The 17634-nt window shown below is 35.6% G+C and overlaps 1 protein-coding gene across 3 annotated transcripts in view; it reads left to right on the top strand.

Annotated features, from left to right (window-relative positions):
* Positions 1–1828: 1828 nt before the first annotated feature.
* The window catches only part of myom1b (myomesin 1b), a 52794-nt gene continuing 36988 nt past the window's right edge, over positions 1829–17634 (top strand). The window contains exons 1-4 of one of the 3 annotated variants that reach the window (XM_079637512.1): positions 1829–2003; positions 3171–3335; positions 13058–13192; positions 14732–14906. In XM_079637512.1, the coding sequence (XP_079493638.1) occupies positions 3193–3335; positions 13058–13192; positions 14732–14906 (453 nt within the window). In that variant the 5' untranslated portion in view covers positions 1829–2003; positions 3171–3192. Of the gene's footprint in view, positions 2004–3166; positions 3336–13057; positions 13193–14731; positions 14907–17634 lie in introns of all 3 variants that reach the window. The other 2 variants (XM_079637511.1, XM_079637513.1) reach the window with 2 other exon arrangements.

Here is a 17634-nt window from a genome sequence, read left to right as displayed (position 1 = left end):
TGACACGCAAAAACAAACCTCATTGGTTCTCACAAGTCAAGCAAGCACGGTTTCAATTGTACAAAAAATCGGATTTGGACTGACAGTCTGAACGTATAGCAAGATTTAAACTGCTCGATTCATATGTATTATTCATAAGTTGTATTACATTTTTGAAGCATCAACATTTTTGTTGCGTAGACCTTCATTGGAGGGACATAATTCTCTCAGGTTTCATTAAAAATAGACTCTCTTCGTTTGTGTTTCAAAAATGAACAAAGGTCGTTGAAACATTTGTACTCTGCAAAAAATTATTTTCCTACTTAGTATGTTTTCTTTTACAAATGTCTAAACATTCTTATGAGACCCAAAATTAAGTATTGTTTTCTTAAAAAATATCTGCCAATGAGGTGAGAAAAATAACAATTCAAGGTGAAACAAGATTGCTATTGTAATGGGAACACATCAGTGATCACAAGGTCTGAATCCACATCGACCTTTAGAATCTAACTCGTGCTAAAGTGATGCCCATGCGGAATTACCTGCAGGTAGGCCTCTTGAGAGAGGAGCGAGTTCTTCAACGTCCAAAGTTTATGCAGTCGCTATAGTGATACAAATCACGTTCCTGTTTGGGATCTCTCAATGGTTTTAGAGGAGCTGAGGTGCTCTCTCATTTGTATCAGATACGGCTTTATCTCCTGAAATGGCCCAGCTTTTGGCTTCATTTACTGTAAGAGAGTTGGTGACCTGAATGGACTTTGATCCAGGAATATTTGACCAAGATAGTCTCTACATCCTTTATGTTTCAAGTACTTTACAGACCATCTACCCTGTTTGAGTCAGAGGAACAGTTTGTGCGTGCTTTGGTGGTCGCAGCAGAGGTTCTGTGGTCTCCAAATGGAGAATATTGCATTGGCTGGTTGGAAACTAAAAAGGAAAATTGAAAATGCATAGTGTGCATTCGACTCGACATGAGCCCAAGAATAATAATAAGATAATTTTGTTTCGGGTTTAAAGTTATTATAGCTTCACCATCAGTGCATATTTGACCCATTGGTGGCGCTATAGGGTTTTAAAGGCCTACACCAAAGTTTTTCAGCTTAAAGCTCCAACCATCCTTCACTTCTGTACCAATTTTCATTACTTCTTACCAAATGGTTCATAGACTTTCATTCAAAAAGAAGAAAAATACATTATAATTATAGTGTTAAAATGGCTTTAAATTCCATTCCAACATCCTTTTCAGGATTCAAGATTCAGGCAGCTTTTTTGATTTTGTATGAAAGTACAATTCTCTGACTGTACCAGTTCTCTGATTTTAAACAAACCAGACTTTATTGAGGTTTTCTGTAGGTGAAGCCTTTATTAGTAGTGGTGATCGACTAATTGGTTCACTTGATTCAAATGGTTGGCACTTTAGTGATACATGTTTGTGTGTAATAACTTCTTCCACACGAGGTGAATAGGCATTTCTGTTTAAACTTTACAAAGCTTTAGTTGACACAAAGCTTTAGTTGACATAAAGCTGTAGTTGATCACAGTGTGAAGTGAAGTCTTAATTTTTAAACATCTATTGTTTTATGTAAATCCTTACAAACTTATTTTTTGTGACGTTTTGTTTGAACACAATGTTGTGCCTAAAGTCTTGGTTAGGCTATTTGTTATCTAATGTAAAAACACTATAAAAATTGTAAGTGTTATAGCCTACTGATATGAATGACAGAGTAATATAAACAAACAAAATAACTCGTCAAAAGTCGTCAACGTTACGAGGCATAAGCGTAAAATGTACCGATACTCCTGTGCACTATGGCTATATTTAACAGCCCCTGTCGCCATAAAAGGTCGTGAGAGTCGCCTGGACATTCCTGCCATTGCCAATATTATTTTTGTTGTGTGGACAGCAGCTCCCGTTCACAGCGTCGTGCCAGTTTGCGTCTTTGCTTGGATTTGGATCTTGGTTGAGTATTCCTGACGCGCTGCTCTCCGATCCGGCTCTGAGCTGTTTGCAGACCTTTGGCAAGGTGAGATGATCCGCTGCATGAACGCATGAGGTTTGTCAGGTGAAATAGATTTGTCAGGAGTTTTTGTTCTCGTGAACTTTACAATTGATAGCCTACTAAATCCGTGCTAGTTTAGGGAAGAGGTTAGCTGTCAAAAAAAATATACAAATAATAATCGAACAGATTTATTTAACACAGGCTGACCTTTAGTGGGGCATGTTGTCATATGGTGGCAGTGGGAACCTGATGCTTTCTTGATTCGTTTGAAATATTAAGTAGCCTAATATCTAAAGAAAAATATAGCCTCAAAAACATAAATCTATTTAGAATGAGGTAGCCCATATACCGTCTTTATATTTAAACAATACAACGAGAATGAAAGAGCTAAATTGTACTATGTATGCAATATCAATGTGTGACATTAAAATGTCCTGAGAACAGTAACCTTGCAGTCACTATTTCATTAGGCTAGTTGTTCTTACCAGTGTGGTTTTATTGTATTTACTCAACAGTAGCCTATATAAAAGGTTATCTGTATGTATGTCTGTATATAACAAAGCCAGATCTTATTGTTGTCGTCGTCAAAAACAACAACAACAACAACAACAACAGAAAAACGAAAAACTCATCCAATTAGAGACTGATTTTTTTATTTTTTTTAAAGTTAATGAAGTTTCAAAAAAACATGAAAGTATTACCTTATAGCACACGTACATAACGGAGACGTCTATTTGATGTGTGTGTTTACATCTGCTAGACATATTTTTTAGAGTGTTTGCTAATCTTCAATACGTCTTTTGGGACGTTTCCTGTCAGATGTCAAATAGACGTTTAGAAAATGTCTTTAAGATGTTTATGATTAGAATGTATGTAAAACTGACGTCTTAAAGACGTCTATCAGATGTTAGTAAACAGCAGTTGCTTTCAAGATAAAGAGATCTTTAACTTGCAGACGTACGTGAGCTAACAGTGCAAATTGTTAAAACAAGAAGTGCTAAACAACAAAACATAATCTATACAAATTGACATTAAACTAAATTCTGTGCAAATTGATTGTGAAGTTAAAGCGCTGAAAAATCTTTCCTGTGAAATTATTACTGATAAATCACTGGGTGCAATATTCATATCATATTTGATGTTAGAAAGTTTTAAATCTTCTGACTAAAAGAGATTCATATCTGAAGACAGTATCTGAGCTAAAGAGGACACAATGTCGGGATCGATACCATTCTACCAGAAACACCACCGCCATTACGATCGTGGCTACCGTAGCCGGGAGACGGAGTCTGCTATCAGCCAATACCAGCAGAACTCTAGTAGTTATTCTTCCCATAGCAGCAAAAGCACCAAGGGGTAAGAGAGCATGGCAAGATCAACAAATCCTTCCCAGTCCCATAACTTTAACTCATTCTAGCAGCCAGCTCATCGTTATTCCCTTACTTGTCTTTAAGGTGCGGTCACGTTTACCGTTGCTCGGTGAAAATTTGCGGGCGAAATCCAGTCATTTTAATAGGGATCCACGTGTTGAAATTCCCGTCGCAGGTCATAAGCTGTTCATGCATCGCAAGATGCCATATTGACTTTTTGCCCGTGAAATTTTCCCACCATTTCTCGAATGTGACCGCAGCTTTATCTTTCACATGAAGACAAAAAAATACCAACTTCTGTTTCCCCACTTGTTTTGTGTAATCTGTGCTAATCAGTATTTCCCACCCAACCTTAAAACTTCCTTAAAACGTGCAATTGATAAGTGTATTCTGCATGCAGTGTGCTTGTTGCTGACATTTTTAACGTTCTTCGGTTGACTATCATATTTAAGAAGGTGTAGGCCTACGATATTAGCGTTTCTTTACAGAATAGTGCCATTTGGAGTAGGTTCTGTTGTGCCTGTGTACAAAAAAATGTTGAGTTGAGTTTTAATAATGGACAGTTAGGGCATCTAAGACTTATTCTTGATCCTTGACTGCTTCTTGATTCAAAACTTGCTGTGAATCTTTTTAGGCCTTTCTGTGGTTTGGATCCATGCCTATACTTTGTTTGAATTACTTTAGGTCATGTGACTGTTGGCTCATGTTTGTCTAGGCAGTTGCTTACTGGGTAACTCTGAATGTCAGAATGTAAGGTTATATCTTCTGTCTTGTTTGGGACTAATGTTTCTGTACCCTCAAGAATCTTACAACAAGCTGCGCAAATTCGAATCTTTCAAGGCTCAGTCATGATTTTATTGGTTTATTGGTTTCTTGATCTCGATTTCATGCCGTAATATAAATACCATTCATAACATAACTTGACACTTCATTTGGTGTTCTTGACGTCATGGTGTATTTATAGAGGCTACAGAATCAGATGTTGATGATGTGTGTCATATGCATTATGCATTTACATCATTTTCTGAGTCGTTGTATGTAGCCTACTGTATGTGTGTGATTTAGAGTTAATGTTGTTGATAGTCCCTCGTTCCAAGAAGAAGTCAAAGGGTGACTGAGCTTTTACAGTAGTTGCTCCTAAATTGTGGAACAGTCTTCCACTCTATATTCGGCAGGCTCCATCTATAGAGGGTTTTAGGTCTCAGTTGAAAACATATCTTTAACACTCTTCTGCTAGCACAAATGTTAAATGTGCTATATAAATAAATCAAATTAGAAAAGTTGAAAGTTAAAGAAAGTATATGTAGTAAGTAAGTAGTAACTACGTCTAAACTATACTTAAAGTATAATAAAGTGTTGCCATACATTTTTATTTGCACAGTGTTTTTTTTTATATATTTACACACAGAGAGAAGGAGCCCACAATGCAATTTTTTATGTTTATTTTAAGATGTCTTTTCCACTATATGGTATCTATAAAAAAAATGTCAATGGATTATATCCAAAAGGATAACAAATAATATCTAATGCAGAAGAAACCATCTATTTTTCAAAGTTGTAAAAACAATAGTCTTCCAGCAGTTTTATCCATATTGTTCTGGTATAGCCTACAATTTAGTGTTTAGAATTTAGAATATAGAATACTAGAATCTTGATTTCATAATTAAACCAACTAAAATAATAAGAAAAGACAAATAAAGAAAAGTTTAACTGCAGGAAACAACAGTATGTATTTATTTGTTTGTTTATTTAGTATCTTTCACTATTCCTTTATTTTCTCTCTAGACTGCAATACTCTGAACAAATGTAGTTTGTATATTAACACTTCTTAAGTTGCTCCAAATGAACCACTTATATGTCTCATTTGTACATCACTTTGGATAGCCTAAAAGCTTCTGCCAAATGAATAAATGGAAATGTAAGGTAAGTTGCCTTATTGAGCACTGCTTTCCAAATCCATCAAACATTCCTCCATCCCAAAGACCAATCATTGAGAGTGTGGTTTGGACAGCCAGAATACAGACCGCCTATCTGTTGATATTAGTTTATGTTCCGATTTGGACAAATGTTCTGAATGATGTGCTGACCCTTGTGAAAAAGAAAAAATATAACTTTTAGTTTACCATAAATGCTTGTCAGTTAAAGGGGCTATATGGAACTTTCCCCCCAAAATAAACGTAACAATAGCCTTTTTATTTTACCATTTATGACTCAAACATCTCCTGATGAGCATACTGACACCTTGTCTCCCCACAGTGGGTGCACGTATAAGCCTGTATCCTATTTTTCCTATTTTCTGTTCGGGTCTGCGGATGTGACGTCAAGCACGTTCATGTTAAACGTTTCAGATCACTCCGAACACTTATCTCAGACAATATATGTATTTGACTGTTCTTACCTCTGTAAACATAATGTTGACCTCCTTGCAGCAGATGACTTGTGAAGTGTGCACGTACAAACGCGCGCTGAGAGAGCGAGCAGAAAGGAAGAGCAGTTCTGTTTTTTGGCCACAGGTGTCAGTCGCGAGTTTAAATTTCAGAAAAACGCATAGCCTCTTTAATTAGACCTAAGACAATAGAAGTAATTACGGAATAGCATTATATAAGGATTTTGTACTCAAGTGTGTCAAACAAGCACTCTGAAGTTGCATTTAATATGAATTTGAACTACAATTTCATTTAATTGCAAATGCAATTAAGTGTCCGAAAGCATTATATTCAGTTCACACTTAAAGGGTAACTAAACCCTAAAACAACTTTTTTTTGTTAAAGGTGCTCTAAGCGATGTCACGCATTTTTTAGGCCAAACATTTTTTTTGTCACATACAGCAAATATCTCCTCACTATCCGCTAGCTGTCTGTCTCCTGAACACACTCTAAAAAAACGCGGTCTCTGTAGACACCCCATGCTCCACAAACAGCAACAAAAACAAACTGGACTAACCCGCACCACGAAACATAACAAACTGTTCCAGCCAATAACCGACAAGAATGATGTGGGGTGGGGTTTGGGGGGTTATTGCGCGGATGAGGAGGAGGGAGGGTCTAGCTAGCCTCCGTTTTGTTTGACAATAGTTCGAACGTCAACAAGAATTGACGTCACCCAGGATCGCTTAGAGAACCTTTAATGATCTGTAAGACTTGGGCTTTATTAATGCTGTTCATTGATTCAAGTAATTTTTCTGACATTTGGGTATAAAGTGTTTTATTTCTTCAATAGCCTATATGGTGTAAAAACGTCTGAGTGCTGCCCTCTTCAGGTTGAACGGTGGCTACTGCAGTTTAATTTTCCTATTGGCAGTTGTGGTACCCTGTGATGTAAGAGAGTACCAGCTATCCACGCCCTTGCCTACAGAGAGACACGTCTCAGGTGCACTCCCCCCCCCCCCCCCCCCCCCTCCACTGGGCTCTGCCCACTTTTCCAGCATTTTTCAAATATTGCCAGTGGGTGGAGTCAGGCTCTGACCAGGGGTTTAGTTACCCTTTAAGGATATTCTTTTATTTTTTCTTCGTGGAAGTTATGCGTTTGGTGAGCTTATAAAATATCAACTCCGTCAAATCAATATTTTGTGTACAGTTATTTAATTATGCCATCCAGTATCGTGGACTCGCTCGCTGCCATTTTGCAATGATTGTTTTGTACACTGTTGGATTATAAAATAAAAAACAGGTACGATTTTAAAACAGTTTAATCTCAAATGAATGTCTCTTATCACTATAATTATTTATGTGGTGAAATGCTGTGTACCGTAATAAGTGGTATGACTGTATGTATCCCTTAAATGTCAATCTAGTTTGAACTTGTCGCGCTAGCAACTGCTCTCTCTGCGGAAGCTTTGCGTTTAAAGACCTAATAAAATATTCAGCCAACTGTTATCTCAGAATAAACCCCTTCAGGCTGATGCAAGACCCCTCTGAGATAACAACCGGTTGGATGTACATTATCCTTTACATAGTACACTTTTTAAAAGTAGGCTATGCTAAAGTGTACTTTTTCATAAAGGTATATGCAAACAGACCTTGTTGAAACATTTGTTTTTAGCCTGAATAGATCCCTCTTTTATGAGCTGTGCTGTGGAGGATTTTAAGCAGGATTTGAGGTGTCACAGGATGGCAGGTCGGAACAAATGCTCCTGTTTAAACCCCATTACTCATGCTATCCACTGTTATGCTCCCAATTGTCTTAACTAAAATCTTTTCCATGTTGGGAGAATATAGTTTTTGTGGATCACTTTAGCTGTCCTAGTCCCCCCACCCAATCTCTTCTGAACCCTTGAATGTCTATTTATATACACTCTCATGAGAGGCATGGATAAGATAGTGATATGTGAAGGATATATGAAGTGTCGGCTATATGTCATCTAAAGGGGGCCATCTCAAACAGGGGGCCGGGGGCCTTCAACAAACTTATAAAGGGGGCTCAAGATGACTTAAAACCAAGATATTTCTTATTAATTGATTATTTTTATAATGAACGTAGCTATGCCAAGCTCTCAAACATTTTATTGGGTAGAAATTGTGAATGAGAGGGGGGCCTTTGAATATTGTTGTATTGTATAGTCAGATTCACTTTTCTAAAGGCATGAGTGTAAGGATGGGGCGGAGGAATGAGGATCTACAGGATGTAAACAGTACACAAAATGTTAATCTGAGCAGTCTATTTTGTAGTAACTAGCATGAGAATCAATACTCAGGTGATTGGGACCTCTAGTGGTGAACTTCAGGCATTGCTGCGGGAGTTGCAATGGATATGCTTTTTCATTAATGAACACTTTTTTGTGTATGCTATTACAGAATGCACACACAGGTCAGAAATGAAGCTTACATTTTCATTTAGCAGATGTCTTTATCCATACCAACTTACTGTACAAATGAGGAATATTATAACACAAGCAATTCATTCAAGTTCCAAACAGCCTAGAAAGTTAGTAGCCTACAAATATGTAGTTTAGAGATTTTTAAAGACCCCATATAGTTTCCACATACACATCTTGTTGTAAACTATTAATAGCTGCACATCACCCTCCACTCCAACCACTTGTCTTATTGAAAACAAAATCCAAAATAAAGAGAAAAGTTTATTTATTTTCGCATTGAATATCTATTCCCCTGTGAAAAGAAGTACAATTGAGCATACTTAAAGTAGGATACTTGTTTTGAAATGAATACACTTGAATGAATACAAGTGTGAGCTTAATGTTATGTTTTTGGAGACTTAAAGGGTTGGTAAAATGCCCTTTTCACAAGATGTAAAATAAATCTCTGATGTCCCCAGTGTGTGTGTGTGAAGTTTTAGCACAAAATACCCCACAGATATTTTAATATAGCATGTTAAAGTTATCACTTTTTGAGGGTTTGCAAAAACGCACGGTTTTGTGCCTGGCCCTTTAAATGCAAATGAGCTGCTGCAGAGGGCGGGGTTTCAAGAGCTAGTGTGTGTTAGCAGCTGCGATTATCTCACGCAGACACACTAAAATGACAGAAACTGTTCTGCCTTTAATGTTAAAACGGAGTCAGACAAAGATGGAGAGACTCAAGAAGAAGTGACAACATGTAGAAGCAACAGGACGTCTCTGAATGGTTAGTTGATGAATTTATGTTGCTGATGTGGAGTTAACTGTCTTCAATTAGGATATTCTCTCATGGTAATCTATAAATCGCTCGTATAGGAACTGTTGTGAGATGCACACAGAGTGACTTTCTATTGCATCTGAAAAGACGGATGCTAAAGTTTGAGCTGACTCACAAATGTACTCTTATACAACAACTTTTCCTCTTCTCAACATGGACTGCCTGTTCCCGGGGGCGGGGTTTATGTTCATTTTAGGGTTGCTGATGTCACTAACCCCGGAGGAATGTTGTGTAGTCCCTACCAGCCGTTTGTTGTAGTCCTTTTCTTTAAAAGCAAATATCTTCCTTTGCTTTGAACTTTGAGTGTTGTAACTTTTCAGATGTTGTTTATGCTCAAACAGCAACATTACACACTAACTAAAGTTAGAAAAGTGAAATCATACTCAACCACCCCTTTAATTGCATGTTAATTGCATTTCAATGAAAATGTAGTTTAAATTTATATTAGATGCAATTAGATGAACTTTAGAGTGCTTTTCTGACCCATTTAATGGACTTAAGTACTTCTTTATGTAATTTGAATGATGAACTTTCAATTTAGTAGGCTATTTTTAAAATATATAAACTCTAAATTTAATATTCTTTAAATTGAATAGCTTTCTTTAATGGCTTTCTTTAAAGCAAGATAAAAGATTAAAACATAGTGATTTAAACCGTCCTTCAAAGAAAAACTTTACTTTGACATACAAAGTGCACTTTTAAAAGTGTACTTAAAGGAGAACTTCGGTCAATTTTAACATTGAGCTCAATTTTTAGTAAATTTGGAGTGCTCAATACAGAGAACAACGACAAAAGTCGGTGTTGCCTACACATGAAAATGTGCTCCCTTTAAATGGCCTTTTATTTGACTAATATTTTATTATCTGCAAAGCATTTTTTTATTTATTATACTTTAAATATTTTACATAGGCTTCAAGTCAAGTCACCTTTATTTATATAGTGCTTTTTACAATACAGATCGTATCAAAGCAGCTTCATAGTGATAATAACATTAAAATAATACAATAAAGTTTGTTTCTAGGAGAAAATTTCGTCATCGTCCACAGAGGTGTAGTGGTACAAATTTTGAGATTGCAGTAGATGTGAAGGACTATAATCCGTTACGAGCTCGCTCAAGTGCCGGGGAGCTAAACCATTTAGTGCTTTGTAAGTAATCAGCAATATTTTAAAATGTATTCTGTCATGATTCCTGTCTTGTGTTCCACTTGTCTTGTGTACTTTTGTCATTTCCTGTCTTGTGTATAGTTTTGTAGTCCTATGTAGTTTTTCATGTTGATTTGTCTCCCCAGGTGTATCTTGTTTCCTCATTATCTAGTTAAGCTTGTTTGCCCCTGTGTATTTATAGCCCTTGTGTTTCACTTGTTACTTTGTCAGTTGTTGTACATGTATGGTTGCTTTTAGTTCGGTCCTTCTCGTGGTTTTGTTTCTTTGTTCCTCGTGTCCTTTATTATTTGTTCTATGTGTTAATTAATTAAAACCCTGCAGATAGATCCTCGCCTGCCTTCTCCATCACATTACATATACGATATTTAATAGGGAGGCAATGCAATGTTGACAGTTGAATAATATGGTCATACTTCCTGGTTCTGGTAAGAACTCGAGCTGCTGCGTTTTGGACCAGCCGTAGTTTGTTTATTAAGCGTGCAGGGCAACCACCCAGTAGAGCATTACAATAATCTAGCCTTGATGTCATGAATGCATTAACTAATTGTTCTGCATTTTTCATTGAGAGCATATGACGTATTTTAGATATATTTTTAAGATGAAAAAATGCGGAAAAATACTATACACGTGACTTTCAAATGAAAGATTGGTATCAAAGAGCACACCCAGGTTCCTAACCGACAACGAGGACTTGAGAGAGCAGCCATCAAGTGTTAGACAGTATTCTAGGTTATTACGTGAGGTCCAATAATTAGAATCTGTTTTTTTCAGAATTAAGTAGTAGGAAATTTCACTACAAGTGAATTTTCAATGAAAAAAAGTAAATGCAGACCTCGGGTCTTTAGTGACCCAGGATGTCATTCACTACCCTTCCCCTCATTTGTTTTTTTAAAAGTTAGACATCAAGCTTCTTAGTATTCCTCAACCTATTCATTATAAACAATATAACAAAATACTTATTAATTATTAAAAAAATATTTTTTCTAACTATTTTTTTGTTAAAAAAACTTGTAAAGTGTTTAGGGTAGCTATAGCAACCCGAGGTATGTAATAGTGTGTAAGTATATATTTTTTAGCAATTGAGTCTGATGATTTAATAAGTGCAATTCACCTTTATTCCTCAAGGTGGCAATGTTTGATACAATGATTGCATGAGCGATCAAAATATTGATTTTGAAGACATTGAAAATGATAGTTTTGAGAATATGTTTGAGTTTGCGAATAAGAGTAGCCTGGCTAACGTCAGACCTCGTCTCATTGAGACGTGGTCTGGGAACCACATGTTCATTTTCTCGTATTCTCGTATTTTTTCTTGTATTCATTTTCTCGTGGTTTACGAATGCCCAGAGCCGTTTATTGGGCGCTACGAATGTTTATCAAATGCGCCTGTACGTAGCTCATAGCCAATCGTTTCAATTATACCAGATGACGTATGTAGAGCGACAGAAATTCGACGAGGAAGAAGACGATGGGTCATAGATTTGTGTACACGATGGTGTTCAGCGACTATTGCCGTTTGTGCAAGACAAACATGAGAGTAGAAGGTAAATATGGACACTATACAGACATGTTTTTATCTAAAAAACACAGAGTTTATCCGAGAGGTTAAATTGAAACTGCTTAAACACCGAAACTGCTCCGGTGTGTCGCATAGACGTCATCATCGTCTTGCTGCTACCTCCCCGTTCTGTGATTGGTCCCCACGCTGAGGCGAAAATCTGGTCCATGGAATCCAGGCTGCCTAGCGTGAATAAAATCGCGCTGCGGGCAAGGCAGCTTGGGGAAACCCAGGCTAGAATAAGAGTCTGATGATGTATGTACAGGAAAATGAGCTCTGACAGTGACAATGGTCAAAAACATCTGCACAAATTTAACCCTTTCAAGTTTCGAAAGGTAACGAAAAGTACTTTATTTTATTCTTTTGTAATTGCTATTAAAATATCAAGAGTTTTATAGTATTGCGGCAGTTAGAGATCCATCCGTGTAGATCCGGGTTGCTAAAGACCCGAATATGTAATAATGATTGGCGGAACATTCATGCATTTAAAGGTTGTGTAGGTAAGAATTGTCTAAAGAACTTTTTTTCAAATTGGCTTAAACTGTCTTTATTTACCAATACATAATTAAAATGTAAGTACTTTGAAAAAGAGAGTATAAAAAATTAGTGATTGTAGTGTATTTAATCTTCAAAAAACACAGCTCATTAATTCCTACCGGGACGAAACAAGTGACTGGCTTGCGCGACTGTCACTCTCTGTCGCCATGACTACCGCCGCTATTACTGGCTCTGCCCACGTTTTTAGGTGGGAGTGAATGGAATTAATGAGCTGTGTTTATTGAAGATTAAATACACTAGAGTCACTCAGTTTTTTATACTCTCTATTTCAGAGTACTTGCATTTTAATTATGTATTGGTATATAAAGACAGTTTAAACAAATTTGAATAAAAGTTTTTTTTAGACAATTCTGACCTACCCTACCTTTAAGGGTTAATGAAGCAAAATGGGTTGCAAATGCTGTTTTGTGTTGAATCTTTCAGTAGAGTAGAAAAGTAGATTTTGTCAAATGTTTTGTGGAGATTGGACCACTGAAAAGCATTTCACTATTGAAAGGCAGTGAATGTGAAAGTTCATAGACTTGTAAGAGTGAGTATAGATGGGGTGTTCCATTACTATACCTTTTTTTCATCATTGATGAAGTTTTTTGGTGCTTTGATGCATTTCAGGTCTTGTTGTAGGACCACTGAGGCGATTAACCTCCTTCCCACTCACTCTCGTAACAATCTTTTCATCCCGCTCCCTTAACAGTCTTTCTTCACGACACCACACCCCTTCCAAAAATCATAATAGTGTGTGAAAGAAGTGCTGGATACTCACCGATGTGTGTGTATGTTGCCATTTCTGCATTATTGTAGCATTAGAGCTGCCACATACACATCTCTAGAAGAGGGGGGGATTAGCCCTCTGCCCAAGAGAGCCAAGCCAACCTATCTCGCCATGGACAAGGAGAACCAGATCATCGGTTATGTGGTGCCCATCTTCAGGGGCAGGTAATAAAAACTATGGGTTTTATTACTGTTGGAACAAACACATGACATATTTCCATTGTTAGCATGCATCGGGGTTAATAGCAGGCACTGCAATAATATGCACATGCCTTCAAACAAGTCCCGTTTACCTACACTCACAAAAAGGCCTCACATATGATTTTACAGTCAGAGTCAGATCCCATTGAAGAAAGGTTTCATGGTTCTTTAACCCTTGTGAAAAAGAAGTACACAACACTATAGTTTCGGACACTTAATTGCATGTTAATAGCAACTTAACGGAGATGTATTCTAGTTTATATTCATATTAAATGTAATTAGCTGAACGTTAGAGTGCTTTTTATGACCCATCTATGTTTGAAATTTTATAATTAGTTTTATTGTCTTGGAAATATGGTTAAAGTGTACTGCTGAATGTACTGATAAGCACTTATGTAATGTAATTTCTTTTTAAAATTTGTATTTCATGCATTTAAATATTTGTAATTACACATTTAAAATGTATTAACTGTAGATTAAATATTGAATAACATTAAAGTAATTTTATATGTGATTATATGCTCTAGTATGTCAACACATCAAATAAAGTGTACTTCAACAAAACACAACAAAAGATTATTAAAATTTATACTACAGGGCCGTTGAATGCTTGAATCTGATTGGTTGACGAACGTTCTGAGGTGTGCAATTATATTCAGGGAACCGCACAGCTAAAGTAGTTCCAGGCAGGTCTTGACCTCATTACAGTTCCATATCACTTCGCGTAGTCAACTGTAATAACGGACAATAGGATACAATTCATAACAAGAGAAACTGCAGCCCCTGCGCTTGATCTGCAATTTTCAATGTCCTATATAATCAATAAAAAATTAAACTGAATATTTAAATAAATTGATAGTCCTGTTGCACGGGTTTTATTGAAGATAATATAACAAATAAATAAAATTGATAGGCCTATACTTGTTAAAAGGGCTTTAGATACTTCTATACTCTTTGGTGTAACGGCCACTCCGCTTCGCGTCGTGACCGCATTACCACCTCGGGTGTGCATTATTTTTATAATAATTCAACGGCCTGTCGTCAATTATTCCTTACGTATGTCTTAAATGGGCATAAATTGTACTTGTGTTTTAAACATTTATGAAAGTTTACTCTAAGTACACTTAAGTGACCTTTTATTTGGTTAATAATATATTATTATTTGAAATGCACTAAAAGTGCACATTCAGTACAATTAAGTGCACTTCTTTTTCAAAGGGGAAGGCCTATGATGAAACCTATCATTTAACATTGAGCAGTATTTTAATTTGCGGAGAACCATTCAGCAAACTTTGGCCAAAATGGTTCTTGGTTGGAAAAGTTGTTTCAAAGGACCATTGATGAACCGACATTGGAAGTTCTCTTAAAGAACACATATGTAAAGTGGCATTAAATTTTTTGTTCAAAACCCCTTGTATATATGTGACAGAATATGTGTTGTGTTGTATTGCTTTGTTTAATTCATGTGGTGTGTGAATGTGACGCTACATGATTTCCCCTCAGTCATGAGTTTCAAAGTGGCCTATCAGACACTGAGGAAGCGCGTGCTAAAGAGAGTGCTGGCTATCTGGCACGCCGTGACCTCTTCACTAGCGGCGTGGAGTCGGAGCGCACCGAATACAAGTCCCGCAGAACCGTCATGAGGGAGTCCGCAGAGCGCATCTCCCTTAGCAAGAGGGTCAGTGGAGATCCTAAACACATAACTCATGATTACGGTTGATTAAAAAAATGCTTTTTTCTTGATAACCATTCTAAATGAATGACTATTTTGTCAAGTAACACTTCTCACTTAAATTTATAACAACTACAATTTGTTGAACTGAGCTGCACCACATGTCTGACAGCTCCCTTGCTCAGTTCCCTTGTGAAAAAGAATATTTAATATTTATTAAATATTTAATATTTCATTTATTTAATATTATAATCCAATACTTTACATGTGCTTTAGTATGTTAGTCAACACATCAAAATAAGTGTACTTTAAAGTACGACAAAATATTAATAAAATATATTGATTTAAAAGTATACTTAAGTGTGTACTTAACAGTAATAAAAGTGTGAAGTACACTTAAGTGGCCTTTTATATCAGTAATATTATATTATCTGCACATAACATTCTTTTAATTATACTTTTAAGAATTAAAGTACACTACAAGTACACATTTAATAATACAATTAAGTACACTTCTTTTTCACAAGGGTATAAGCATCACTATTTGAACAATCACCTAACCCATGTATTAAACTTCAGTGTATAACTCGTTCTGCACAATTTGTGCAATGGACTTAAATTGTATGTCTAATGAATGACAAAATAATTAAAAACATCTCATATTGACATTGACATAAATTGAAAATGCTATATCTAGCAACAAGAATAGCATATAGACTCAGTGGTGGGCTCGTTTTACTGCCAGTAAGCAATAGCAACCACATGAAGCAACCCTAGCCACTGAATAGCAACTGTATATAGCAAGCACCAAACATTTTATTCAGAAAATGTAGCCTACTTTATAATTATTTTTAAGCAACATTTTATGTTTTTAAACTGTTACAACAGCAAACTTTCCCATGTTACTAAACATGAAGCCTACACTCTTGCACAAAAGAGCAAGAAAGTATCAAGACACAAACTTTATTTAGTTCTGGTCCTGGTGCCAACAAACCATGCCACCGTGGTGCCAGATTTCAAGGGTTGTAATGTTTTATGTGGATGTGTGGTGTGCGTTAATCTGTGGTGCGTGTTAAAGTGACGATGAAACTACTGTTGTCGACAAGTGATGTGCTGAAAGCTGAGGGAAGCCTTAAGGAGATCATGATTACACTGACATGACTGGACAAATAGAAGCAATGACTGCAAGGAGGCATTCGATCCTAATGCCTGTTCTGTTAAACATCCCGAGTCCTGGTGAAGAACAAATCATACATGCTCCACACATTTTGTCTACATATTATGCCAATAGAAGATGCCTCATTAGAAAAGTCCCGTATTACACTCTTTGTTCTGACAGAATTTGTGGCAAGTGATAGCTTACCACTGTCAATACCTCATCCCAGTTTGTAAAAACAAAAGTCATAACAATATAATGGATTTATGGTAATTTATGGTAATAAAAACAATATGGGTTGGACATAAATGTGAACCTTAAAGTTTTCTTTTAGTAATGGTACTACTTTATAAGTGGAGGAATTTCTGTGCATTACTAGTTCCTCTGGGTGGATTTTCTTTTTATATACAATCATTTTCTGGTCAACTATCTTAACACCCATTGTGAAAAAGAAGTGTGCTTAATTGTGTTAAATGTGCACTTGAAGTGTACTTCAAATATATATTTATGCATTTCATTATATTTATATGTATATATATATATTTTTTAAACTGTACTTCTAGATAATATAACATTAATAAAATAAAAGGCCACTTAAGTATACTTAAAGTGTACACTTTCATGACTATGTTTCTTAACACACTTAAGTACACTTTTAAAAAGTAAACTGTAATAATGTAAAATTAAATGTTTTACTGTAAAGTACTATGTTAAATAGGTTTAATCATGTTTTGCTGTGTTTTAAAGAAGTACGCTTAGTTTTACTTGTTGACCAACATACTAAAGCACGTGTAATTTACTTAATTATAATTTTAAATGTAGTTATTCAATATTAAATGTAAAGTAAATATATTTTAAATGTAGTTAATTGCAACTTCATCTATACAAATGAAATGTGTAATTACAAATGTATTTAAATACACGATACACAAGTTTCAATAGAAATAATAGTATATTTTAGTTTAACATAAATGCCTGCCAGTACATTCAGCAGTACACTTTAACCATATTTAAAAAACAATGGAATTATGAAATTATGATTCAAAAAATATTTACAAATATTTATATTCATGATATTTATAAAAAGTCCTACTAATAATTCTGCTGATAGCATTAAAAATAATGAAATACATTTTAATTTCAATGCTATTAACATGCAAGTGTCTGAAAACATTACATTCAACATACACATTACATTCAGTCAATTATTTTAAAGTATTGTTTTCGTAATAAGTACTGTTTTTAGAAGTATGATAAAGTGTACTTCTTTTTCAAAAGGGATAGATATGACAGGAGCTGAAATATTTGACATTGCACAAACAAGTTTAGCAATGATTGTGTCTAATCTCACATAACAAATGTTTAACTCTCGTGGTTATATTTTCAGAAAAGTGTATTTTAATGTTTATTTCTTTTGCAATTCCTTGCCTTTTAGATTTCCATAAGTGAATTACTGTATACATTTATTTTTTTTATTTTTTTTTACAAATCAAGAGGATTCATCGAAATCTTCTCAGCTTACCTTGAACGCAGAACATACTTTTAGGCCGTTTGCATCTTAAAATAGTAATGTGTTTG

Source organism: Phoxinus phoxinus (assembly GCF_949152265.1).
Source record: "Phoxinus phoxinus genome assembly, chromosome: 2".
Lineage (NCBI taxonomy): Eukaryota > Metazoa > Chordata > Actinopteri > Cypriniformes > Leuciscidae > Phoxinus > Phoxinus phoxinus.
Note: the sequence above shows the minus strand (reverse complement) of the source record. Positions and strands in the feature narration are given on the sequence as shown.